This window comes from Salmo salar, chromosome ssa16, assembly GCF_905237065.1.
Source record: "Salmo salar chromosome ssa16, Ssal_v3.1, whole genome shotgun sequence".
Lineage (NCBI taxonomy): Eukaryota > Metazoa > Chordata > Actinopteri > Salmoniformes > Salmonidae > Salmo > Salmo salar.
The window spans coordinates 14249287-14275622 of NC_059457.1; the positions used below are offsets into that span (position 1 = coordinate 14249287).

Sequence of the window (26336 nt, forward strand, 5' to 3'; positions counted from 1 at the left end):
TATGTCACAAGTTACTGGAATACATTTGTCAATAATATCTGTTGGGAAAAAGTCTGGTTATTACCACACAAATACCTGCTTGTTAACAAGGTCAAAGAGATCTCTTTCAGATTGATCCATAAGTATTACCCTGCCAATCATTACCTGAAGGAACTCCAAAAAGACATTAACATTAATTGTACTTTTTGTGTTAAGCATCCAGAAACAGTTTTGCATTTACTTTGGCATTGTCTACATGTAAAAAAATATGATGGAAAGATATTCATAGTTTTGTAATTGTTCATATTCTTGATGACTTTTGTTTTTTTATGGGAAAATGTGCTGCTCGGTTTCCTTAACCATAATGATAAAGAAAAACAATTGCGCTAATGACAAAATGTAATATTCATAAATGTAAATTCACTAATAAAAAAAACTTCTGTGTTTTCTATAAGGAATTTGAGCAGTACATTAAGACCATTCAACATTCTTCTAATAAGAACGCTGTTAAAACAATCAATATGTGTGTTTATTTACTGTTTGTATACTTCTTGTATGTATGTATACTGTTTTTTTCTGCAATAAAAAAATGAACTACAAGGCAATGAGACCTCCAAGCCCTGGATCAACCTACAGCATGTGACTTCCATACTGAAGTCTGGCTCAGATGATCCCTATATGTCAGACAGGCACCAGACATCAAAGGGAGGCTGAAACACAATTACTACATGATCTTGTTTCACCACTTCATGCATTGGTGGCTTTCAGTCAATAGCTGTTGCCATCCATTTTGAAGAAATCACATTAAATCGCTGATTGAGTTGTGTGAACTACGAGCGTATTTTTCTCCCCATACCGGTGTTAATTTTGCCGCTATTTTTTTAGATTTGGTCTAGTCTTAGTCATTTTGACTCAAATATCATTAAGTATTAGTCACATTTTTGTCATTTGAATAATTATTTAGTCTAGTTATTGTAAAAATGACAAAAACATTGGGCCATTTTTGTCAACTAAGTACCATTACATTTTAGTCACATCACAATTTTATTGCCTCATTAACATATAGTACACATAAATGTCTGACTTCTATGTGCAAAAAGATACATAGCCTTGTCCTACAAACATATTTTTCTGCACAACATCCTATCGCATGATTCTCTTCCCAACAGCCAACTTGGCAGAAGAACACATTACTCTGCAGCAGATGAAAAATCACACCCCTTGACATTGTGTAGCTATATTGTAATCAAAGTTCTGTCATAAGTACAGATCTGATAGGTTGCAGCAAACTAACTAGCTAGTATTATCAATCTGTTATTACCTGTTTGTTTGTTTGTTTGTACGTACGTACGTAGTTTGCTATATATACACACACACATATATATATACACCTTGTGGGTGCAAACGCTGATTTCTCCCATGGAAAAGTTACATTCATTCTTGTTTTAATTGACATAAGTAAATTGGCTTCAAACGTCGCCCCTTTTTCTACTGGGAGCTTTTAACACTGGGAGAGTAGCCATGGCATGTGCCAATTTACATACATTATTTGTTGCTGCCTGATGGAAAACGGTTGACGGGCAGAGAGGTGACTCGTGAATGACCTGGGCATGGTATTTATTTTCCACCAATAACAGCATTGCAACACTGCAATGAGAAAGCCTTACAATTCTGCTAATATCATGCATGCTTTTGATTGGACCAAACTAATATGACTGAAAAGCTCTCAACATGTCCAAAAACCTTTGACTAGTCAGATTTTAGTTACAGAGAAAATGTTGTCGCGTATCGTTTTCGTCAACCGAAATGAAAAATATTTTTCGTTAAGTTAGAGTTTTTTCTGGGTTTATTTAGTCAGTTATCATCTACTCAATTGCCACTGAAAAGTAGGTGTTTGAAATTACACTGCCACATACTGCACATCATTAAGCAGCCCAACACAATGCATCTCAGGTATAAAATCAATGCATATTTCTCCCCCTTCCTCTCTCCAGGGGGGCAACTGACCTAAGGAAGGAAGGAGTTGCAGGGGAGGGGTGAGAGACTTAGCAGGGGGGAGGGGGTCTCCTCATGTATCGATTCTGCCCCCCTTTCCCCCCCACCCCCATGCTGATGTCAGGAAGGAGGAGGAGAGCAGGGTAATAAAACCTGTAATGCATCTCTCCTTTCTCTCCTCACAGAAAAGGCTGCCACATCCTCACATTTACTGCCACGTGTCCTCTGTTTGGACAGTAGGGAAGCTGTCCTCTACCCCACTCCTTCTTTAATCATTTATTCAACAGCAGTAGGCAGATTCAGCATAGCAAAGTAGGGTTAAGTATACTTTTCCATTATGCAGGACTTTTTCTTTTCACCCATTCACTCACTTTTCAATTCTCTCTCCACCTGCCACAACCTGCATTTGAACTCTCAAACTGAGAGCACATTCAGTCAAATCTTCACTTAGTGAACAATCTGGATTCACCAATGTTGATCAACCAGACTTTGAAGACTGTACAGTTGAGTGGAGGCAAGGGGTTATAAAAGTCCACAGTAAATTATGAAGAAAATATCTTGCTCTCTGAAGTCCTCTAGCTCCAACCTGCTAACTAATGTGACTTTGAGCTGGTCTTCCTATGGGCTCTATAATTCATGTTGTGAAAGGCACAGTCAAAGACCATGCAGCTCCAACACACTCCAACTACAGGCCCAGAGAGCCTGGCTGTCTAAGAACATAACTACAGTATGTACAGAAATGGTTACTATGCCCACCACCAAGCGTAACCATTAATCATCCATGTTTAACATGGCATTCTGCTCCTCAGCTTCACAACTGAACTCTTCTAGAAAAATCTCTCCTCCCTACAATAGTAAAAGGAGTCATATTTTTGCCTCAGATATCAGTTCTTACCATTTGAAGCCTTAGATTTACAGTAACTCCTTATCTAAGGAAGACCATGCTTAGCAATTTTTTTAATGGAGAAATGTATCTTAGGTTGGGTTTTACTCTTATCGTTGAATCGTACACTCCTCTGAAATATTTGATCGTATGCATGGCAAACAAGGTGACTTCTGAGACAATGCGTTCGCAAAACAGTGTGCTCTTCAAGTCCTTGACGGGAATGAGTTGTGGCACATTGAACCTCCGACATTTCTCTGCTATTAAAGCCTTGAAAACATACTGTATAGTGAGTGACCTGCTAGGGCTGTGCTCCTCAGACATCAGCCACACTTCAGACCTGAACGTGTGTGATAGCATAGAGACAAAACGATGGGTTCCATCCTATATGTGACAGTGTCTAGGAATAGGGAGCCATGTCTAGGTGGGTTGGTTGATGCCTAACTGTCTGTTTCAAAAGCAGTTCTTAATTGAAGCCTGTGTATGTGATCTGCTCTACTGTACTGTCAAGTATATCTGTAGATGATTTTCGGTCCGGTTGACTTGCTGATGGAGTAATCATATCCATATGAACACACGTCCCTGGCTGTACAGCTCCTAATAATATGCTGCTGTAATGTTGCTTTCTTCCCTCCACTAGTTCTCTCTGATAGGCCGATCCTCTACCCAGAGAACTGCAGTAAGGTGACAGAACTGGAGAGTAATATGGGCACCATCACTGTGGAGAGGAATCCATCTGCAACCCTGGAGACTGGCCTGTCACTAAAACACTGGCCAGTGGGTCAAATATTGACAACCCACAACCTACAACCCATATACTGTATAGTTACTGGGGAGTCACCCATAAGAGTAATGGTAAAGGCTTCCTGGCTGATTTTAGTGTAACAAGCACATACAGTACTACAGCCTATTTCTGCTCTGTCCTTCAAGTACAGAACAACAACCATTATGCAGCAGTCTGTGGAGAGCACTAAACAGATCTAAGTTATAATCATAAATATACAGTAGGCTACTGACATTGAGACTTAAGGTTCCACAACGTGAGCCCTGTGTTGGTTTGGGCTTCCCAAAGACATACTCATTAGTGTTTTTATGGCATTACCATAACGTCATTACCAACGTGTCATTACCAACGCGTCATCAGCGACATCACGTTAGCCGATGTCATTCCCCAGGTATGGGTTCACTCGAGTCATGCTGATTGTCCATCGGAATGTGTCAGTGTGTGGAATGCAACAGCAGCTCTCTAGCACAGTGGGGGCTGGTGAGGCTGAGCCCTCTGCTCTGACTGACCTACTCTCTGAGACAGACATCACTATAGGGGGCCCTCCATGCTAAGGCCCTGCCAACTCAGGACAGCTCAAATCTGGCCAGGGCCCCCAACCAGGCCAGAATACTGTGGTCACTGTGCATACGTGTGCAGGGACCGCAAGGCTAAGTCAACACTGGCTATTGTTACACAACCGTGCTTGGGTCAGAAAAAACATCAGCAAAAACACACACAAATCATTACTCCATGTCTAAATCAATAAGCAGACTTTACATCTACATCTTGTTAATGGATGGACCACAGCACTGTTTTTTCTTTTTACCTTTATTTAACTAGGCAAGTCAGTTAAGAACTAAGTCTGTGTGGAGCAGAGCTTTTGAGACACCGAGTGATGCTTTAACAACAGTGGAGAAACCCAGCCTAATGCACTGTGAGTTTTGCATTTTTCATCAGGGCTCATCCTCATTAAAATGACTCCACACCTGCCCCTGACAAACAGGGAATTAACTTTGTCAGGGTCAAAACTATACCGCAACTGTTCTCCAAAGGAAATAAAAGTCTAAAATAAAGAAGGAAGAATGAATTAATGTGTAACGTACAATTTCAATAGTGTTGATCTATTTCATCAGGATAAACAACAGCTGTGGGATTTCAACTGCCCGCCACTCCATCCAGCAAGCAATTCCAATTTCCATTTGCAGTTCCCTGCATGTTCAGGATAGGCACACACAATTCAGAGGAAAAGGAAGGTGAGAGTGTTATTATTGGTACGACGGGCTCCACGCGCTCTATTTCTCTGTTTAATATTCATAGAAAGACACGAGAGAGAGGGGGGAAACAGCAGGTTCTCCTCCTGGGATGTTATATCACCTCCGGTGTTGATGTGTCCTCTGTTAGGCTATACCGTAGACTCTGAGACAGGCAGGCAGGCAGGGATACAAAGAACACTTGCTGTTACTACTACACAGTAGGGAGGGACCAGCAGGGACAGAGACCGATGTGAAACTATGTGCACAAGCTAAAAGTCTATACTGAAAAAGTATTAAAACGGCCTTCAAGAATAGCATTAAAGTACAATTAAACAACATGCCAGTGGTATTTATCAGTCAGCGTGTAGGCAGCAAAACAGAGTTCCACACAGGTCTAGATACAGGATGAGATATAGTGTGTGGGAGCCTAGCCAGGGCAGAGGCACAGCAGAGGATGACTCAGATAAAGCAGTATAGCAGTGGAGGCGGAGGGATACAGCTGAAAATGGGCATTGCCATCTTACACAGTGAGGATTTAGGATATGGAGCTGGTGTACATCAGACAGTGTTGTCAGGGAGCACTGTGTCTGATGAACTACTTTCCATGTCTTTAATCAATCACTATGGATCATTCTTCTCTCCCTCTCTCTCTCTCTCCATCTTCCTCTGTTGCTCTGCCTCGTCATCCCACACATCATCACTCAATAAAGGATCCATAACAGACTGAGATCAGTTGTGGTGGGGAGCTGCTAGGCATTGGTATGTCTCTTTATTTCACTCGGATGAAAGAGTGGCATGAACACAACACACACTCATATAGTACAAACAGACAGTATACTACAAAAAAATGCTTTGAAATTCAATATTAGTTCAATCTGAATAACAAGCATGAATTAGAAATTCAACAGGAGGCCCAATTAATACTTCTGCAATTGGAGTGCTAGTCAAAGCAAAACAGTATTCATGCCATCCTTTGATGTCCAACTAGTGGAGCAGAACACATACTGTACAACCCAAAAATGCACACGAAAATAACCATGATGCATGTATAATTTATAGTGCTGAGCGATTAATGCTTTTTGAGGTCAGTTCAGTTTCGGTTAGATTTTTTTTTTTAAATCATTAAATGCACTATTCATTATGTGGGTTGAATGCTGTAACAACACAGAATAAAACAATGAATAAAAGTTCCATGATGGTAGTGACTGCCCATTACTGCTTATCACTCCTTAACCATAATTTAGTCACATCACCTTCATAAAATATTTCAGTTGTGGTGTATATTACATTTATTTTATTTGATGACTTTACCATTTCGGTAACAATTTACTTGACACCCAGCGTCATAACACATTATGACACGGTCATAATATGTCATAACAGTTGACATTACCATATAATAACAGGTTATGACAAGTTATGACACTGTCATGACTAGGGCTGTGGCAGTCACGGAATTTCGTCAGTCGGTGATTGTCAAGCAAATAACTGTCGGTGTCACAGCAATTGACCGTTAATTAAAATAAACACATTTAGCATCTCCTGGCTTCCACACACATCACCACTGATGCTGACTTTTGGAACATCTACATTTTAAAAAGTCTAAGAAATCCATGTAATATAGCCTACACCTTCACAATAAATCCATGATTTATTTTAGACAGGTCTAAAGAAACATGATTATGTAGAACAGAATAGTATACTCTGAGTTGTCCTTATGTTAGGTCCTGATCTGGCTATGCCAAATGGCTGTGGGCTACACTATTTAATTTAGCAGGCAAGATTTGCTTAGAATTCCGTGTCATTATTTTATAGTATGAGAATACAATTGAACAAAGCTGAATAAAAAAGAGAGGATATTTTCTCCAAACGATTTGAGGGAGTGCGCACATGCGGCTATTCAGTGTTGAGCGATTAACAAAGAAATAGGTATTCCTTTTTGCTTAATTTAGAGTTATAAATATAATTTTAGTTGTTCTACAAATGTTGGGCTATATGTTTTGATTTTTAATACATTGTAAGGCTGCATGATGCGACTCCTAATGATGATTTGAAAAACGTCGCTTGAAAGGCATGAGCTCTGCTATGTTTATTGCGCAGGCTGTACACACTACATCAGTCACTCATTCACAATTTGACAAGCACTTGATAATGCCTAGAATTTCACAGCGGCATCCCCTTTGTGTGGCAGTAATGCACCCTAAAAAAAAATCCATGCCTTTTGGCCATTGTGCCCTTCTCCCTGAGTGATGTGCGCTCCATCGGGTCTTTCTCACAGGCTACAAGTGAAGACAGACAGATCGGGGACGCGCTTATTCAATTCCGAGGTGCATATTGAAGATATCGGAAGAACTGTCCACATTTACGTTTTGTCAGCCAACAAGATGAGCAGGCCTAACGAACAGTAAAAGCACTAGTCTATGTCAATCTACTATCCCCCATAGTACAAAAGTTGACATATTCTATTTTGTGCGAGAAATAAATATTCCAAACATAGTCTGGGACAGTTGTGGGATGCGATAGATCCTAAATTAATACAACTACTAGCATCAAAAACCCATTTTTTACGCAATGACACAACAGATCAGAACGTTCAGCTTAAAATGTTGATAAACTATTGGTCTATTTCTTCACATTATCAGCGCAGCAATGCGCACATGGGCAGTAGGCTATAAGCGCAAATGTTCCATTAGTGGAAAACACCATTATCAAAAGTGACCGCAAATGCAATTATGCATGTAATGCTTTTACTATAAAGGTGCATTTTTTAATGGTGAAAATTATCTTCCCCAAACGTGAAATTCACATGCTGCTTATGTATGCCAGTTAGGCTCTACACCCCTTGTAAAGCAGATTATTGTGCTTAAGTTATTTGGCCAATTTAGTTGTGATACAAACCTTATTAAAACATATAGGCCTATGGGCTAGGCTACATGAGGTGTGCGACTATGATTTGAAAAAGTCGCAAAAAAAGGCATTGTTTCTTATGCTGGATATCATTCACAAGTGATAATATATAATTAATAAGTGACAGGCTAATATTGTCATCCATCAGACTATTTTTGATTTAATCTGATCTTTACATCCATGAAATAATATACACCACCGTTCAAAAGTTTGAGGTCACTTAGAAATCTCACTTAGAAAAAAAAAATTGTCCATTAAAATAACATCAAATTGATCAGAAATACAGTGTAGACATTGTTAATGTTGTAAATGACTATTGTAGCTGGAAACGGAGATTTTTTATGGAATATCTACATAAGCCTACAGAGGCCCAATATTAGCAACCATCACTCCTGTGTTCCAATGGCACGTTGTGTTAGCTAATCCAAGTTTATTATGTTAAAACTTAAGGCTAGGGGGCAGTATTTTGACGTCCCGATGAAAAGCGTGCCCAAAGTAAACTGCCTGTTACTCAGGCCCAGAAGCTAGGATATGCATATAATTGGTAGATTTGGATAGAAAACACTCTAAAGTTTCTACAACTGTTAAAATAATGTCTGTGAGTACAGAACTGATTTGGCAGGCGAAACCCCGAGGACAATCCATCCAGGGGACAAAACATTGAGGTCATTGGATTTTCCAATGATTTTCTATGGGAAACTCGATTTATTAGGACCCAAATTACAGTTCCTATGGCTTCCACTAGATGTCAACAGTCTTTAGAAATTGTTCGATGTTTCTCTTTTGAGAAATGAAGAAGTAGTCCTATTCTTTCCATGTGTCACTCAGAAGGACTCTAGTCTTTTGGTGTGCGTGAACAGGAGCGCGCTCCTCGTTGTTTTTCTTCGGTATTGGAAACAGATTATTCCGTCTTAAATTTGATTGATTATTTACATTTTAGGGTACCTGAGGTTGGATTAGAAACGTTGTTTGAAATGTTTGGACCAAGTTTACAGGTAACTTATAACTGCTAGCTAGCCAACTTCTACCGACTAGCAGCACTGCAGAAACTATTACATCGTAACGACTTGATTAGTGTGGTGTTAGTGTTAGTTAGCCAGCTACATAGTTGTCTTTGCTGTCTCTGTATCTAAGATAATTGTGTAGTTTGAGTTTGAGTATTATCGAGGTGAGCCAGCCAGCTGCGACGCGGCGCCAGACTTACTCAACACACCTAGTCATCATTAACCCACTGCCAGCTAGCCAACTGTTACCGACTAGCAGCGCTGTAGATACTAATACTTTACAACGGAACGATTTGACTAGTGCAGTGTTACCTAGCTAGCTACTTAGTTGTCTTTGTCATAGCTTGATACTTGTTAGCTAGCCAGCCATCGAGGTTAGCTAGCCAGCTATTTCCGTCCCCCGCGACGCCATTTTTCCTAACCCAGCCAACTATTACCGACGAGCAGCATTGTTGAAACTAAATACACTACAAGGAACGTCTTGATTAGTGTTATGTTAGCTAGCTAGCTACAAAGTTGCTTTGTATCATGACAAGGTGTAGTACTGAAACTACCGAGGTTACCTAGCCAGCTACACGTTCAAAGTCAACAACGCAGCCACTGCTAGCTAGCCTACTCCACCAGCCAGCAGTACTGTATCATTTTAGTCAATAAGATTTTTGCAACGTAAGCTTAACTTCCTGAACATTCGAGACGTGTAGTCCACTTGTCATTCCAATCTCCTTTGCATTAGCGTAGCCTCTTCTGTAGCTTGTCTACTATGTGTCTGTCTATCCCTGTTCTCTCTCCTCTGCACAGGCCATACAAACGCTCCACACCGCGTGGCCGCTGCCACTCTAACCTGGTGGTCCCAGCGCGCACGACCCACGTGGAGTTCCAGGTCTCCGGCAGCCTCTGGAACTGCCGGTCTGCGGCCAACAAGGCTGAGTTCATCTCAGCCTATGCTACCCTCCAGTCCCTAGACTTCCTGGCGCTGACGGAAACATGGATTACCACAGATAACACTGCTACTCCTACTGCTCTCTCCTCGTCTGACTACGTGTTCTCGCATACCCCTAGAGCATCGAGCCAGCGGGGTGGTGGCACTGGAATCCTCATCTCTCCCAAGTGGACATTCTCTCTTTCTCCCCTGACCCATCTGTCTATCTCCTCATTTGAATTCCATGCTGTCACAGTTACCAGCCCTTTCAAGCTTAACATCCTTATCATTTATCGCCCTCCAGGTTCCCTTGGAGAGTTCATCAATGAGCTTGACGCCTTGACAAGTTCCTTTCCTGAGGATGGCTCACCTCTCACAGTTCTGGGTGACTTTAACCTCCCCACGTCTACCTTCGACTCATTCCTCTCTGCCTCCTTCTTTCCACTCCTCTCCTCTTTCGACCTCACCCTCTCACCTTCCCCCCCTACTCACAAGGCAGGCAATACGCTTGACCTCATCTTTACTAGATGCTGTTCTTCCACTAATCTCATTGCAACTCCCCTCCAAGTCTCCGACCACTACCTTGTATCCTTTTCCCTCTCGCTCTCATCCAACACTTCTCACTCTGCCCCTACTCGGATGGTATTGCGCCGTCCCAACCTTCGCTCTCTCTCTCCCGCTACTCTCTCCTCTTCCATCCTATCATCTCTTCCCTCTGCTCAAACCTTCTCCAACCTATCTCCTGATTCTGCCTCCTCAACCCTCCTCTCCTCCCTCTCTGCATCCTTTGATTTCCTCTGTCCCCTATCCTCCAGGCCGGCTCGGTCCTCCCCTCCTGCTCCGTGGCTCGACGACTCACTGCGAGCTCACAGAACAGGGCTCCGGGCAGCCGAGCGGAAATGGAGGAAAACTCGCCTCCCCTGCGGACCTGGCATCCTTTCACTCCCTCCTCTCTACATTTTCCTCTTCTGTCTCTGCTGCTAAAGCCACTTTCTACCACTCTAAACTCCAAGCATCTGCCTCTAACCCTAGGAAGCTCTTTGCTACCTTCTCCTCCCTCCTGAATCCTCCTCCCCCTCCCCCCCTCCCTCTCTGCGGATGACTTCGTCAACCATTTTGAAAAGAAGGTTGACGACATCCGATCCTCGTTGCTAAGTCAAACGACACTGCTGGTCCTGCTCACACTGCCCTACCCTGTGCTTTGACCTCTTTCTCCCCTCTCTCTCCAGATGAAATCTTGCGTCTTGTGACGGCCGGCCGCCCAACAACCTGCCCACTTGACCCTATCCCCTCCTCTCTTCTCCAGACCATTTCCGGAGACCTTCTCCCCTACCTCACCTCGCTCATCAACTCATCCTTGACCGCTGGCTACGTCCCTTCCGTCTTCAAGAGAGCGAGAGTTGCACCCCTTCTGAAAAAACCTACACTCGATCCCTCCGATGTCAACAACTACAGACCAGTATCCCTTCTTTCCTTTCTCTCCAAAACTCTTGAACGCGCCGTCCTTGGCCAGCTCTCTTGCTATCTCTCTCAGAATGACCTTCTTGATCCTAATCAGTCAGGTTTCAAGACTGGGCATTCAACTGAGACTGCTCTTCTCTGTGTCACGGAGGCTCTCCACACTGCTAAAGCTAACTCTCTCTCCTCTGCTCTCATCCTTCTAGACCTATCTGCTGCCTTTGATACCGTGAACCATCAGATCCTCCTCTCCACCCTCTCCGAGCTGGGCATCTCCGGCGCCGCCCACGCTTGGATTGCGTCCTACCTGACAGGTCGCTCCTACCAGGTGGCGTGGCGAGAATCTGTCTCCGCACCATGTGCTCTCACCACTGGTGTCCCCCAGGGCTCTGTTCTTGGCCCACTCCTATTCTCGCTATACACCAAGTCACTTGGCTCTGTCATATCCTCACATGGTCTCTCATATCATTGCTATGCAGATGACACACAATTAATCTTCTCCTTTCCCCCTTCTGACAACCAGGTGGCGAATCGCATCTCTGCATGTCTGGCAGACATATCAGTGTGGATGACGGATCACCACCTCAAGCTGAACCTCGGCAAGACGGAGCTGCTCTTCCTCCCGGGGAAGGACTGCCCGTTCCATGATCTCGCCATCACGGTTGACAACTCCCTTGTGTCCTCCTCCCAGAGTGCTAAGAGCCTTGGCGTGACCCTGGACAACACCCTGTCGTTCTCCACCAACATCAAGGCGGTGACCCGATCCTGTAGGTTCATGCTCTACAACATTCGCAGAGTACGACCCTGCCTCACACAGGAAGCGGCGCAGGTCCTAATCCAGGCACTTGTCATCTCCCGTCTGGATTATTGCAACTCGCTGTTGGCTGGGCTCCCTGCCTGTGCCATTAAACCCCTACAACTCATCCAGAACGCCGCAGCCCGTCTGGTGTTCAACCTTCCCAAGTTCTCTCACGTCACCCCGCTCCTCCGCTCTCTCCACTGGCTTCCAGTCGAAGCTCGCATCCGCTACAAGACCATGGTGCTTGCCTACGGAGCTGTGAGGGGAACGGCACCTCCGTACCTTCAGGCTCTGATCAGGCCCTACACCCAAACAAGGGCACTCCGTTCATCCACCTCTGGCCTGCTCGCCTCCCTACCTCTGAGGAAGCACAGTTCCCGCTCAGCCCAGTCAAAACTGTTCGCTGCTCTGGCACCCCAATGGTGGAACAAGCTCCCTCACGACGCCAGGACAGCGGAGTCAATCACCACCTTCCGGAGACACCTGAAACCCCACCTCTTCAAGGAATACCTGGGATAGGATAAAGTAATCCTTCTAACCCCCCCCCTTAAAAGATTTAGATGCACTATTGTAAAGTGGTTGTTCCACTGGATATTATAAGGTGAATGCACCAATTTGTAAGTCGCTCTGGATAAGAGCGTCTGCTAAATGACTTAAATGTAAATGTTATTAGATACTTTGTAGTCATGTTGGGCGAGTTGGAACCGGTGTATTTCAGAATCAAACGGCAAATAAATTGTCATTTTTGGGACATAAAGAAGGACTTTATCGAACAAAACAACCATTCATTGTGTAACTGAGACATTTGGGATTGCAAAAAGATAAAGATCTTCAAAGGTAAGCATTTTATTTTATTGCTATTTCTGACTTTCATTATGCATCTGTTTGGTTGGAAAATGTTTTTCATAGTTTTGTATGCGGGGCGCTGTCCTCAGATAATCGTAAGGTATGCTTGTGCCGTAAAGTATTTTTGAAATCGGACAAAGCGGCTGGATTAACAAGAAGTTTATATTTTAAATGATGTAAGACACTTGTATCGTCATGAATGTTTAATATTACTTAGTTTGTATTTTGAATTTCGTGCTCTGCATTTTACCGGATGTTGTCAAATCTATCCCGTTAACGGGATTCGAGCGTTAAGGGGTCCCTAAGAGGTTAAAAGGCTAATTGATCATTAGATAACCCTTTTGCAACTTTGTTAGCACAGCTGAAAACTGTTATGATTATGATGGTAATAATGCTTCATGACAGTGTCATAAAGTGTATTTTCTACAAGTTACTTAAAATATGATGAAAAAAACATGACTGGAAAGATTTCAATACAACAACAACAAAGGATTTAAGAAACAAACTTTCAAACGAAAGGAAACTACTTGGCAGGGAAAAACTAACTTGAATAAATCTGGGGTTTGACACTTATGTAGGTGTCATAACGAGCCGTACAAGAACGCAATATAAGTCACAACAGGGATAAATATATGGGTCATAACAGTGTTATGACAAGTTATGTCAGCTGTTATGACATATGACATGGTTATGCCCGTGTCATAAAGTGTTATGACACTGGATGCCAAGTAAAGTGTTACCATTATTTAATTCAAAGTCATTCTCTAATCTCTATAGAACTGCTGCATATCCTGTCTAACAAAATCCCTATTTTGTAGTTCTTCAAAGTAAATAAGGCATACTTTTATGACTGCTGAATAAATAACAACTATCAATCACTCAGATCATGTATTTTCAGGTAGAGATACCTTGCGAAGCAACATCAGCTCTCTATATCACCCCATGATCGCACATTCTTCTGTCTCTTCCGTAGCAGGTGTAAAAGAAACACAGACCGGGCAAGTAGATGCACAATGTATTATGGTCAATGTAGTTAATTACCACGTTTTATGCGCTAAACTATGTAGAATATTGGCCTGTTGGAAACTACAACTCCCTACTACATCGCACAGTTCAGGCTGGATCTGATTTATCTCTAGAGAAACTGCAATGTGCACATTGAGCTCTTTGTTTAGTGTTGCAGTGATTTCACATGCTATAGTAGCTGACGTGTAAAGTGTTGAGTCATCTGTATACATAGACACACAGGCTTTACTCAGAGCCAGTGGCAGGTCATTAGTAAAGATTGAAAAAAGTAAAGGGGCCTAGACTTCTGCCCTAGAGAATGCCTGATTTTACCTGGATTATGTTGAGAGAGGCAACCATTAAAGAACACCCTCTGTGTTCTGTTAGACAGGTAAGTCTTGATCCATGATATAGCCATACCATATACGTTTTTCCAGCAGCATACTATGATCGATAATGTCAAAAGCCGCACTGAAGTGTAACAAAACAGCTCAAACAATATTTGTATTATCAATTTTTCTCAGCCAATCATCAGTCATTTGTGAAAGTCATGTTAATTTATTTACTGTAAAATAGCATTGTATCTGGTCAAACACAATTTTTTCCAAAAGTTTACTAACATTTGGTAACAGGCTGGTTGGTCAGCTATTTGAGTCAGTAAAGGGTGCTTTTCTATTCATGGGTAGCGGAATGACCTTTGCTCCCCTCCAGGCCTGAGAGCAAACACTTTTTTAAAACTTAGATTAAAGAGATGGCAAATAGGAGTGGCAATATCGTCCACTATCATCCTGTCATTTTCTATCCAAGTTGTCAGACCCAGGTGGCTTGTCATTGTTGATAGACAATGGGGTGGCAGGGTAGCCTAGTGGTTAGAGCTTTGGACTAGTAACCGAAAGGTTGCAAGTTTGAAACCCTGAGCTGACAAGGTACAAATCTGTCGTTCTGCCCCTGAACAAGGCAGTTAACCCACTGTTCCTAGGCTGTCATTGAAAATACGAATTTGTTCTTAACTGACTTGCCTAGTTAAATAGACAAACAATCATTTTTCACCTCTTCCACACTCACTTTATGGAATTCAAAATTACAAGGCTTGTCTTTCATAATTTGGTCAGTTATACTTGGATGTGTAGGTTAGGTGTTTGTTGCTGGCATGTCATGCCTAAATTTGCTAATCTTGTAATCTTGTAGTGGGTTTTGTGATGAATGAGCCATCTAAATCAATGAATGATGGAGCTGCCTTTTTGCCCAAAATGTAAATTAAGGTGCTCCAAAGTTTTTTACTATCATTCTTTGTATAATTTATCTTTGTTTCATAGTACTTTGGGGAATAAAAACATTATGACATTAATTAAACCAATGTGTGAAATTCCACAATTATATCAAATTATGAACCTCTAAACCTAGATTGTCAATGTGTAAAATATAAACTTTCTTAGCCCAGTGCTAAGCTTAATGAGTATTCAAATTAGATTACAATTGAACTCCGTGATCGGCTGGCTCTGAAAAGCTGATGCTAAGAACTCTCTTAGCCCAGGGCTAAGTGCAGAGTTAAACAGGTTATAGATTCAGGACAGTAAAATACATCTTGATAACTAAGACTAAGTCGTTGGTACCCATGCACCGTACTGTAAAAGATGACACTGGTTAAATCTGATATAGAACTGGGCTGCTTTGCAAAGGGAATTTAATCCATATCAAACTGCCATTATTGCCCATCTCCCTTCCCACGTCAACCGTTCTAGACTCTAGTCTCTGCTCCCAATAGCACTATAGGTTCTCTACCTCCATAATGACCTTGAACTTTGAGCTCTGTCAGCATCTGCTCTTCCCTTTTGCTTTATGCATGTTTGACCGAATGCACAAACACATAGTCATTCATTTTTCAAGCCCTAGCAAGTGGGGGCAGACAAACTCAATACCTATGGAGTTTATGATACTCTTTACAGTTACAATTACTTTAGAAATGAAATTTTAGAAAAAGAGCTGGCCCAGCAGTGTTGTGGAAGTGGATCCAGGGACCTATCCAGACACTTCACAGATTCTTCATGAAAATGCTTAACGTGACACTTGGATCAATAGGCAAGTGAGCAACCACACAAACCATAGTATACAGCAGCTCTGAAGCTGAAATGACCAAAGCATTCCTTCATTTACTCTTGTGCATACCTCATCTCTTGAGCAGATCTTTACAGTCCCACCATAACAGTCTGAATGACAACTGACCCCTGGCGCTCAAACAATGACTAAAAGGCTAACTTTACAATGATGCATTGCATATTTGCTTGGTAAAGGGTGACATTTGCATTAGAAAGGGACTAGTTTAAACAATGCCTGCAGTTTGTGTGTGTGTCCAATGCACTTAGGGACAGGAGCCACCCACATTGAGAGGATGGGAGAATAGGGAAATCACCTCAGTCTCTGACAGAGACAGCACTTAACTTAATTCATTACTCCATGACTGCACAGGACATATGGACTTCACCAATAGATTAATGACAGAGGTCATGCAAAGTAAAATGCAAAAAGTGGACTATGAACCCACACACACACACCTTTTCCATACAAATAATGTGTGGATCATGTCAAAGAAATGTACAAAACATATGGCAATAAGCTCACCCAAACGTAAATATGCTTGTAGGGTCCGTCTTGCCATTTCGTGTAACCTAATATAATCTAATAATAGGTTTGGTGACTGAGCCGTACATAATAGAAAATGATTTTTCTTGAATAGATTGGGGAATGGCTGCATCCTCTAGCATACTGTATACTAGCCTACCTCTTGTAATTGTTCCAACTCCTGCTTCAGCGTCTCCTGCTCCGATTCCAAATCGGCATACTGCTGCTTCAAAGTCTGGTTCTCTTCCAACACAACAAGACCGCATTCTGCCGCCCTGATTTTCTCTCTGTTCGCATCCGCAAGTTCCTGGGTGAGCCGCTCGACCACCGCCCGGTACTGATCCACTGTCTCCCCGCATCCTCCACCGGCAGCCATCGCCCTCTCTCCCTGTCTCCAGTTCGCCGTCCGCGCGTTGGATAGCCTACACAGAGGCGGAGGCTGGAGGATGCTGAAACAACCGCCGCGGAACCCACCCCCTATTAAATCTGGGGAAGCCAGGTGTAATAGGCTATTGCAGAACAGCACCAAAATAAATGATGTTTCTATCAGTGGAGGATTATTGCTATTAGCCTACTTCAACAGTGTTCGTAGCCTAATGATAAATGCCATTAGAGTATCTCTTCGTCAATTCTTTAAGATAATTTTTGCTTATTCACTGGGCACAGGACGCCATCTCTCGATTATTATGAGGTAAAGTGGTCCACGAAGTTGCTTCCATCCGCTCTCCCGTGACGTCATTACACGTCGGCGCATCTCCAATACTGTGTGCTTGCAGCCCAATAGTGTACTACTGCACCCAGCAATATGTTCCTGCAACCCATTGTTTCCTTCATTACCGCCCCCCAATAACCACATCTTCATGCTTGTGCTACACTTTTGAAAAGGGAAATGAAAGTATTATCTGAGTTTCTTCGCCCCTGCCAGCTGTGTACTCTTTGCTAGCTAGCGAGGGCAAAACAAGTAGACAGTGTCCTTAGCTCCAGCCTGCCGAACAACAGGGAAAACAGTGCCCAACGGGCTGGGGCGAATGACACTGTATACCGGTCGCCCCCGTCTCCCACTAGTACAGCAGGCGGAAGGCTGGAGCGACACTGTGCGTTAAATAACTAACTAGCTTGCTAGTTAGTGACACTGTGTGCTAGCTTGCTAGTTAGCTAGCACACAGTGTCGCTCCTGTCTTCTGTCAAAGACCCCAGCCACAGACGGTGCCACGTCTAGGACAAAAAGGCTTCTCAACAGTTTTTACTTCCAAGCCATAAGACTCCTGAACAGGTAATCAAATGGCTACCCGGACTATTTGCATTGTGTTTCCTCCCCCAACCCCTCTTTTTACGCTGTTGCTACTCTCTGTTTATCATATATGCACAGTCACTTTAACCATATCATATGTACATACTACCTCAATTGGCCCGACCAACCAGCGCTCCCGCACATTGGCTAACCGGGCTATCTGCATTGTGTCCCGCCACCCGCCAACCCCTCTCTACGCTACTGCTACTCTCTGTTCATCATATATGCATAGTCACTTTAACCATATGTACATACTACCTCAATCAGCCTGACTAACCGGTGTCTGTGTGTAGCCTCGCCACTGTATATAGCCTGTCTTTTTACTGTTGTTTTATTTCTTTACTTACCTATTGTTCACCTAACACCTTTTTTGCATTATTGGTTAGAGCCTGTAAGTAAGCATTTCACTGTGAAGTCTACACCTGTTGTATTCGGCACGTGACAAATAAACTTTAATTTGATTTGACAGGCGGGGCCCAAGGACACTGTCTACTGATTACCCCCGCCTCCTGCTAGCACATCAAGTGGGAGACTGGGGCAACAACGTGTGCTAACTAGCTAGCTTGCTGGTTAGTGACACCGTGTGCTAGTTAGCTAGCACACGGTGTCGCCCCTGCCCTGCTGTGTACCTGTGAAAACTATGCTGACAGGCAGGGCCCAAGGACACAGTCTACCAGTCGCCACCGCCTCCCGCTACCACAGCAGGCGGGAGCGACACCGTGTGCAAACTAGCTAGCTTGCTAGTTAGCTAGCTGGCACATGGTGTTGCCCCACCTCCTGCCTGTTGTGTACCAGAGAAAAACATGCCCGACAGACGGGGGCAAAGGACACCAGTGTCGACCCCGCCTACCGCTAGCTACTCCAATACAGAGCAGCGCCCCAATTACACCCTTCTCCATCTATTAATGCTGAGAAAATAGAATATATTGTCTGGATCATTTTTCATACCTGAGGGATTCCTCAAGAAACCCAGACAAAAAAATAAAAATAAGGGGGTACCTGTAGCCCAATATGTCGACCAGAGTATGAGCGAGTCGAAAGGAAAGTAGTGGGTGTGTGGAAAGGAATGTGTGTGTTAAAAGCGGTCTGCTATAGGTTAGACGGCTTTGATTGAGCAGTGTTGTTTTTTTCCACAACCTTACCGTACTGTTGAACATAACATACTCTAGGTGCATATCAAAGTTCCAGAGTGGGATCTCTGCTAGTTTTAAAGTTATGTTCCATTTTACCAAGAAATTGGCATAGCAGTCAATGTAACCAATGCTATATATATATATATATACTAGATGACTAAAAGGCGCAGTTTTGAAGCCCCCGCGCCTCCATCTTGGCACTCCCCCACCGTTGCAAAAAATATTGCTTGCTTACAAATTGGATTTGAAATCTAAAAGTGGCAGAGATCCCACCCTGGAACTTTGATGTGCCTGTATAGTATATTATGTTCAACAATTTACTGAACATTTATCCATATACATTTTTGGATATTTTCAATATTCATGTTTATTTTTGTCAATATTCATAAATTCATGTAATTAAAGGTTATTGAAATCAAAATACTATTACAGAGCAAGCAGTAAAGCGTTATATGACACCAATGTTTGCTTTATAGCACCTACAGATGCAACACTATGGACTCTTAAAGGAGGCCTGGGTAAGGCCAAAATGTCATGAATATGCTTTTAGATACAACTGTCAAATATATAACAACAATCCTTCCTCCAATTGATTATTCTATGAATTACATTTCATGAAAGTACCCAAAATAATGGTATTGTTTTGTCTGGGTTTCGTGAGGAATTACTAGCCGGAAAAGATCAGAATTTGGAAATATAAACAAATGTAGGCAATTATTATCCTTAGAAATGATAGAGACTGAATATATTATCTTTAAAAATAGATAGACTACTGGATTCAATAGCCTATCACTGTCAATAGTTGAGCTTAATGTGTAGAAATGGCCAAACCATATAGGCCCATGTACAGTAATTGGCGTTAAGTTGTATTACTTTAGGACAATAATTAAAATGTGAAAATAATTGCATTAGGCTAAATACATTAAATTCAAATAAAAAAGAAACCGAGTCATTTGAACTGGATTGGGTATAGGTTACAGTAATTGCACTCAATATTGTAAACTACTGGAGGATACAGGAACATCCCTGGAACATCCCACGGCCAGTAAGGAGCTTAGCTTAATTTATTGGTAAGGATAGTGCTTGCTTCAGGCTTATACATGGTTGTTGACCTTGGTGTTGCAAACACAAGTGACAAAGGCAACAGGTCGAAACTAGATTCCATCCGTATCGCAGAAGTATCGTGTTATAGTTTGGCTGAAATTGAAAGGCAATGTTCCTGCTTTCGCAGAGACTGCATACACAAGCTGCGTATTGTCATCTCAATCGGAAATTACCTTTACATTTTAATGCAATACGGATTGATTTCAGCCCTTAAGGTGGGTCTTTTCTGACCTACTTTGTAAGAATAAACACCTGTCTGGATGTGTCTGTGATGAGGTATGTAGGGCTACAAGGACATGTTGGACAAATCCAAAGTGGCACCATTTTGGCCCCATATAGTGCATTACTTTTGACCAAGCCATGGTTTCTCCTGTTGTCTCATACAGCTAAAAAGCTAAAAAAAAGGCACCCAAATAATGTTTTTCCCGCAACTGCAGTCACATACTCATTGAGCAATTATTACAAGAAGAGGGGAAAGCAGCACAACCTGATGAGTATAGTATTTTGCTAAACTATTTTGAAGTGGAATAAATGCTGCACTTATTAACAATGACTAACACAGTTCCAGTCATAATAGAAGATTGTAATAAATACTGTAGGCTACCATTTTCCAACCCAATTCTTTGCCACTATCATCTATCCCAGTGGTCTTCAAATTTTTTGACCCCCTACCCCCAAAAAAGAGTGGTATACAACTTGTGACCCCCGCACAAGCACAATCACGTGTGTGCACACTCAAAACGTGTGCACAATCACTGCGCAAATGTAGCCTGTCATTTAATACACCCATAAACAGGGATCCATTTTCTAAACTCAAGATAGGCTATAAAAGAAATGGTGTTTTACAACTGCATTTGTAGCTTAAAGTTAGTAATGTTGGCAGTCAATATCAACTAGGGATATATATATATATATATACACTGCTCAAAAAAATAAAGGGAACACTAAAATAACACATCCTAGGTCTGAATGAATGAAATAATCTTATTAAATACTTTTTTCTTTACATAGTTGAATGTGCTGACAACAAAATCACACAAAAATAATCAATGGAAATCCAATTTATCAACCCATGGAGGTCTGGATTTGGAGTCACACTCAAAATTAAAGTGGAAAACCACACTACAGGCTGATCCAACTTTGATGTAATGTCCTTAAAACAAGTCAAAATGAGGCTCAGTAGTGTGTGTGGCCTCCACGTGCCTGTATGACCTCCCTACAACGCCTGGGCATGCTCCTGATGAGGTGGCGGATGGTCTCCTGAGGGATCTCCTCCCAGACCTGGACTAAAGCATCCGCCAACTCCTGGACAGTCTGTGGTGCAACGTGGCGTTGGTGGATGGAGCGAGACATGATGTCCCAGATGTGCTCAATTGTATTTAGGTCTGGGGAACGGGCGGGCCAGTCCATAGCATCAATGCCTTCCTCTTGCAGGAACTGCTGACACACTCCAGCCACATGAGGTCTAGCATTGTCTTGCATTAGGAGGAACCCAGGGCCAACCGCACCAGCATATGGTCTCACAAGGGGTCTGAGGATCTCATCTCGGTACCTAATGGCAGTCAGGCTACCTCTGGCGAGCACATGGAGGGTTGTGCGGCCCCCCAAAGAAATACCACCCCACACCATGACTGACCCACCGCCAAACCGGTCATGCTGGAGGATGTTGCAGGCAGCAGAACGCTCTCCACGGCGTCTCCAGACTCTGTCACGTCTGTCACATGTGCTCAGTGTGAACCTGCTTTCATCTGTGAAAAGCACAGGGCGCCATTGGCGAATTGGCCAATCTTGGTGTTCTCTGGCAAATGCCAAACGTCCTGCACGGTGTTGGGCTGTAAGCACAACTCCCACCTGTGGACGTCGGGCCCTCATACCACCCTCATGGAGTCTGTTTCTGACCGTTTGAGCAGACCCATGCACATTTGTGGCCTGCTGGAGGTCATTTTGCAGGGCTCTGGCAGTGCTCCTCCTGCTCCTCCTTGCACAAAGGCGGAGGTAGCGGTCCTGCTGCTGGGCTGTTGCCCTCCTACGGCCTCCTCCACGTGTCCTGATGTACTGGCCTGTCTCCTGGTAGCGCCTCCATGCTCTGGACACTACGCTGACAGACACAGCAAACCTTCTTGCCACAGCTCGCATTGATGTGCCATCTTGGATGAGCTGCACTACCTGAGCCACTTGTGTGGGTTGTAGACTCCGTCTCATGCTACCACTAGAGTGAAAGCACCGACAGCATTCAAAAGTGACCAAAACATCAGCCAGGAAGCATAGGAACTGAGAAGTGGTCTGTGGTCACCACCTGCAGAACCACTCCTTTATTGGGGGTGTCTTGCTAATTGCCTATAATTTCCACCTGTTGTCTATTCCATTTGCACAACAGCATGTGAAATTTATTGTCAATCAGTGTTGCTTCCTAAGTGGACAGTTTGATTTCACAGAAGTGTGATTGACTTGGAGTTACATTGTGTTGTTTAAGTGTTCCCTTTATTTTTTTGAAGAGTATATATATACTTCTCTGGAGTCATAGGCCTAATTGTAGCAGAGGTTGTAAGTAGTGGCGATTTTAGCATGTAAAGCTTGGTGGTGCAAACAAACAAAAAAATATGTCAGCAAAGACACTACACAACACAATACAACACTAAACAATACATGAATTGCACTGTAACAGTGACAAACAAACTGTTAGGGCCGACATAAAGCTGTCCCAACAGCAGAGTCCCAACAGCAGTCCCAGCACCTTACTAGGGTTGCACATTTTGGGGAATATTCAGAGGTGGAAACGTTCTGTGGGAATTAACGGGAATATAAGGGAATTAACGGGAATATATGGGAATTAACGGAAATATATGCAAATTAATATTAATACCATTTAAATGTAAATGTTTTTTGCATTGGATATATTTACCATATTATATGGAGAGAGAAATATAAACCTTTCACCTTATCATAACTAGACATAATTGCAAATGATTAAATCCTTCCATTAGAAATAAAAAAAAACGATTTAGTTACGAACTTGACCTTTAATTAAATGAGATGACTCTTCACATGGGATGATTTCACTGAACAACAAAACAAAGGGAATATTGAATGATCCCAAAAGATCCATCTCATCTCCCGAAAACGTTTTCAACATACATCTGTAAAATGATAGTCTAGAAACTAAAGCTTTGATTGTCTTCCTCACAGGCTTCCATGTCTTCTCCCTGGACCTCCTCAATGTCCACCTCTTGAACATCAGACTCTGAGGCCTCATCTTCACTGTCACTTTCCAACCTTGTTGAGGATGGCTCAAATTTGCCCAGATGGCCACTCATTTTTCAACCCTTGTATTGGTCAGCCTGTTTCGTGCTTTGGTGTGTGTATTCCCAAACAAGGACCAGTTGCACTCTGAGGCGGCTGATGTTGGCAGGATTTGGAGGATGACGGAGGCAACCGGGGAAAGAGCCTCATATCCACAAAATCCCTTCCACCAGGTGGCTGATGAGACATGTTAGCACGACTGCCATATTGCATCTCCATCCCAAAGCCCTTGCATGGATTTGAACTTTGCCAGACTGCCAAGAACCTTTCCCTCATCCATGCCAAGGTGGCGAGACATGGTAGTGAAGACACCATAGGTCTTGTTGATCTCTGCACCAGACAGGATGCTCTTGCCAGCATACTTGGGGTCCAACATGTGCACTGCGGTGTGTATGTGCTTCAGGCAGAAGTCTTCACGCTTTTTGATGTATTTCAGAACTGTGGTTTCCTCTGCTTGGAGCAACAGTGAAGTGGGCAGGGCAGTACAGATTTATTTTCTTACATCTGCAAGCAGAGTCTGAACATCAGACAGGATGGCATTGTCTCCCTCAATCCGTGCAATGGCTACTGCTATAGGTTTCAGGAGTTTAACACTGCTTAACACTCTCTCCCAAAATGCATAATCTAGGAGGATCCTCTTGATGGGACTGTCCATACCCAACAGGTGTTGCTGGGCAGCTTCAATGTGGTGCTCTTATTCTTATCACTTTGCTCGGTGAGGTAGATTGCTGCTATAACTTGATGACCCTTCACATACCTAACCATTTCCTTGGCTCTCTTGTAGAGTTGTTTTCAGTGCCATGAAGTCCTTAAGGAGCAGATTCAATGCATGAGCAGCACAGCCAGTGGGTGTGATGTGAGGGTAGGACCTCCACTTTAGACCAAGCAGTCTTCATGTTCGCAGCATTGTCTGTCACCAGTGAAAATACCTTCTGTGGTCCAAGGTCATTTTTTAAATTTTTTATTTCACCTTTATTTAACCAGGTAGGCCAGTTGAGAGCAGGTTCTCATTAACAACTGTGACCTGGCACTGCCTTCAGCTAATCTGCAATGTAGAGACCGGTGTGTCTGTCCCTTGTGTCTGTGCTCTTGTAGAATACTGGTTGAGGTGTGGAGATGATGTAGTTAATTATTCCTTGCCCACGAACATTCGACCACCCATCAGAGATAATTGCAATACAGTCTGCTTTCTCTATGATTTGCTTGACCTGCACTTCAACTCTGTTGAACTCTGCATCCAGCAAATGAGTAGATAAAGCATGTCTGGTTGGAGAGGTGTATGCTGGGCGAAGAACATTCAGAAATCTCTTCCAATACACATTGCCTGTGAGCATCAGAGGTGAACCAGTTGCATACACAGCTTGAGCAAGACATTCATCAACCTTTTTCTGACTACGTTTCTCTATTGAGTCAAAAAAACTTCTGATTCCAGGAGGACCATGAGCTGTTGCTGGATTTTTTTGTTGTTGTTATTCTGTCTCTCACTGTTCAAATAAACCTACCATTAAAATTATAGACTGATCATTTCTTTGTCAGTGGGCAAACGTACAAAATCAGCAGGGGATCAAATACTTTTTCCCTCACTGTAATCAATATAAGTATTTGTTTACATTTTGTACATTTTGAAATGTACAGCGACAGAATTCAGAACATGGGCCATTCTTACAGTGTTATTCCTGTACACCAAGGTCAAGAGAGGGGGGAGGGGTCCTCCAGAGGATTTTTTTTTAAATTTTACCTTTATTTAAGTAGGCAAGTCAGTTAAGAACAAATTCTTATTTTCAATGACGGCCTAGGAACTAGTTAACTGCCTTGTTCAGGGGCAGAACGACAGATTTTTACCTTGTCAGCTCAGGGATTCGATCTTGTAACCTTTCGGTTACCAGTCCAACGCTCTAACCACTAGGCTAACTGCATCTGGCAGGACGCCCAGAGTATGTTCTTTAAGTTAAGATAGAGACAGAGCCAGTCACACGTGGGAACCGATCCAATGAATCATGTTTATGTAGGATTAGATAGCAGTATATGAGGTTCTATGTAAGGAACGCCCTTTTAGAGTTCACTTCAAACCGACACTTATGCATCTAAATTTGACTGTGACCTCTCCAGCTTGCTGACAATAAAGAGTGATTCATTTAATATTGACTTTGAGTGTCCTGTGTAAGAATTTCCACAACAGCATATTAGCAGACAATGAAAGTTCTTACAATATTTGATGATTACATTTCTCTAAAACAGGTTACAGGCTACATGTGCCCCACCAAATTCAGAACAGTAGGTGAAATTAAGACTGGAAAATATACCAAATTATTAGGGTGAGACACATGGGCTACTAACAGCTTACAACGAAATAAACACTTAGTATTACTTTCTTAGCTACAGTATATACACTGCTCAAAAAAATAAAGGGAACACTTAAACAACACAATGTAACTCCAAGTCAATCACACTTCTGTGAAATCAAACTGTCCACTTAGGAAGCAACACTGATTGACAATAAATTTCACATGCTGTTGTGCAAATGGAATAGACAACAGGTGGAAATTATAGGCAATTAGCAAGACACCCCCAATAAAGGAGTGGTTCTGCAGGTGGTGACCACAGACCACTTCTCAGTTCCTATGCTTCCTGGCTGATGTTTTGGTCACTTTTGAATGCTGTCGGTGCTTTCACTCTAGTGGTAGCATGAGACGGAGTCTACAACCCACACAAGTGGCTCAGGTAGTGCAGCTCATCCAAGATGGCACATCAATGCGAGCTGTGGCAAGAAGGTTTGCTGTGTCTGTCAGCGTAGTGTCCAGAGCATGGAGGCGCTACCAGGAGACAGGCCAGTACATCAGGACACGTGGAGGAGGCCGTAGGAGGGCAACAGCCCAGCAGCAGGACCGCTACCTCCGCCTTTGTGCAAGGAGGAGCAGGAGGAGCACTGCCAGAGCCCTGCAAAATGACCTCCAGCAGGCCACAAATGTGCATGTGTCTGCTCAAACGATCAGAAACAGACTCCATGAGGGTGGTATGAGGGCCCGACGTCCACAGGTGGGGGTTGTGCTTACAGCCCAACACCGTGCAGGACGT

The 26336-nt window shown here is 43.0% G+C and overlaps 1 protein-coding gene and 1 long non-coding RNA gene across 5 annotated transcripts in view; one reads left to right on the forward strand and one right to left on the reverse strand.

Moving 5' to 3' along the window:
* The window catches only part of bicd1a (bicaudal D homolog 1a), a 114170-nt gene extending 97043 nt beyond the window's left edge, over positions 1-17127 (reverse strand). For 2 of the 4 annotated variants that reach the window (XM_014147941.2, XM_014147940.2), the window contains exon 1: positions 16594-17125. In XM_014147941.2, coding sequence (XP_014003416.1) covers positions 16594-16809 — 216 coding nt within the window. In that variant the 5' untranslated portion in view covers positions 16810-17125. Of the gene's footprint in view, positions 1-16593 lie in introns of all 4 variants that reach the window. The other 2 variants (XM_014147939.2, XM_014147937.2) reach the window with 2 other exon arrangements.
* A 416-nt stretch (positions 17128-17543) lies between these two features.
* On the forward strand, positions 17544-19283 carry LOC123727793 (uncharacterized). Its single transcript, XR_006759681.1, has 2 exons — positions 17544-17706; positions 18194-19283. It is a non-coding gene; the product is annotated as an uncharacterized lncRNA (long non-coding RNA).
* Positions 19284-26336: the final 7053 nt, after the last annotated feature.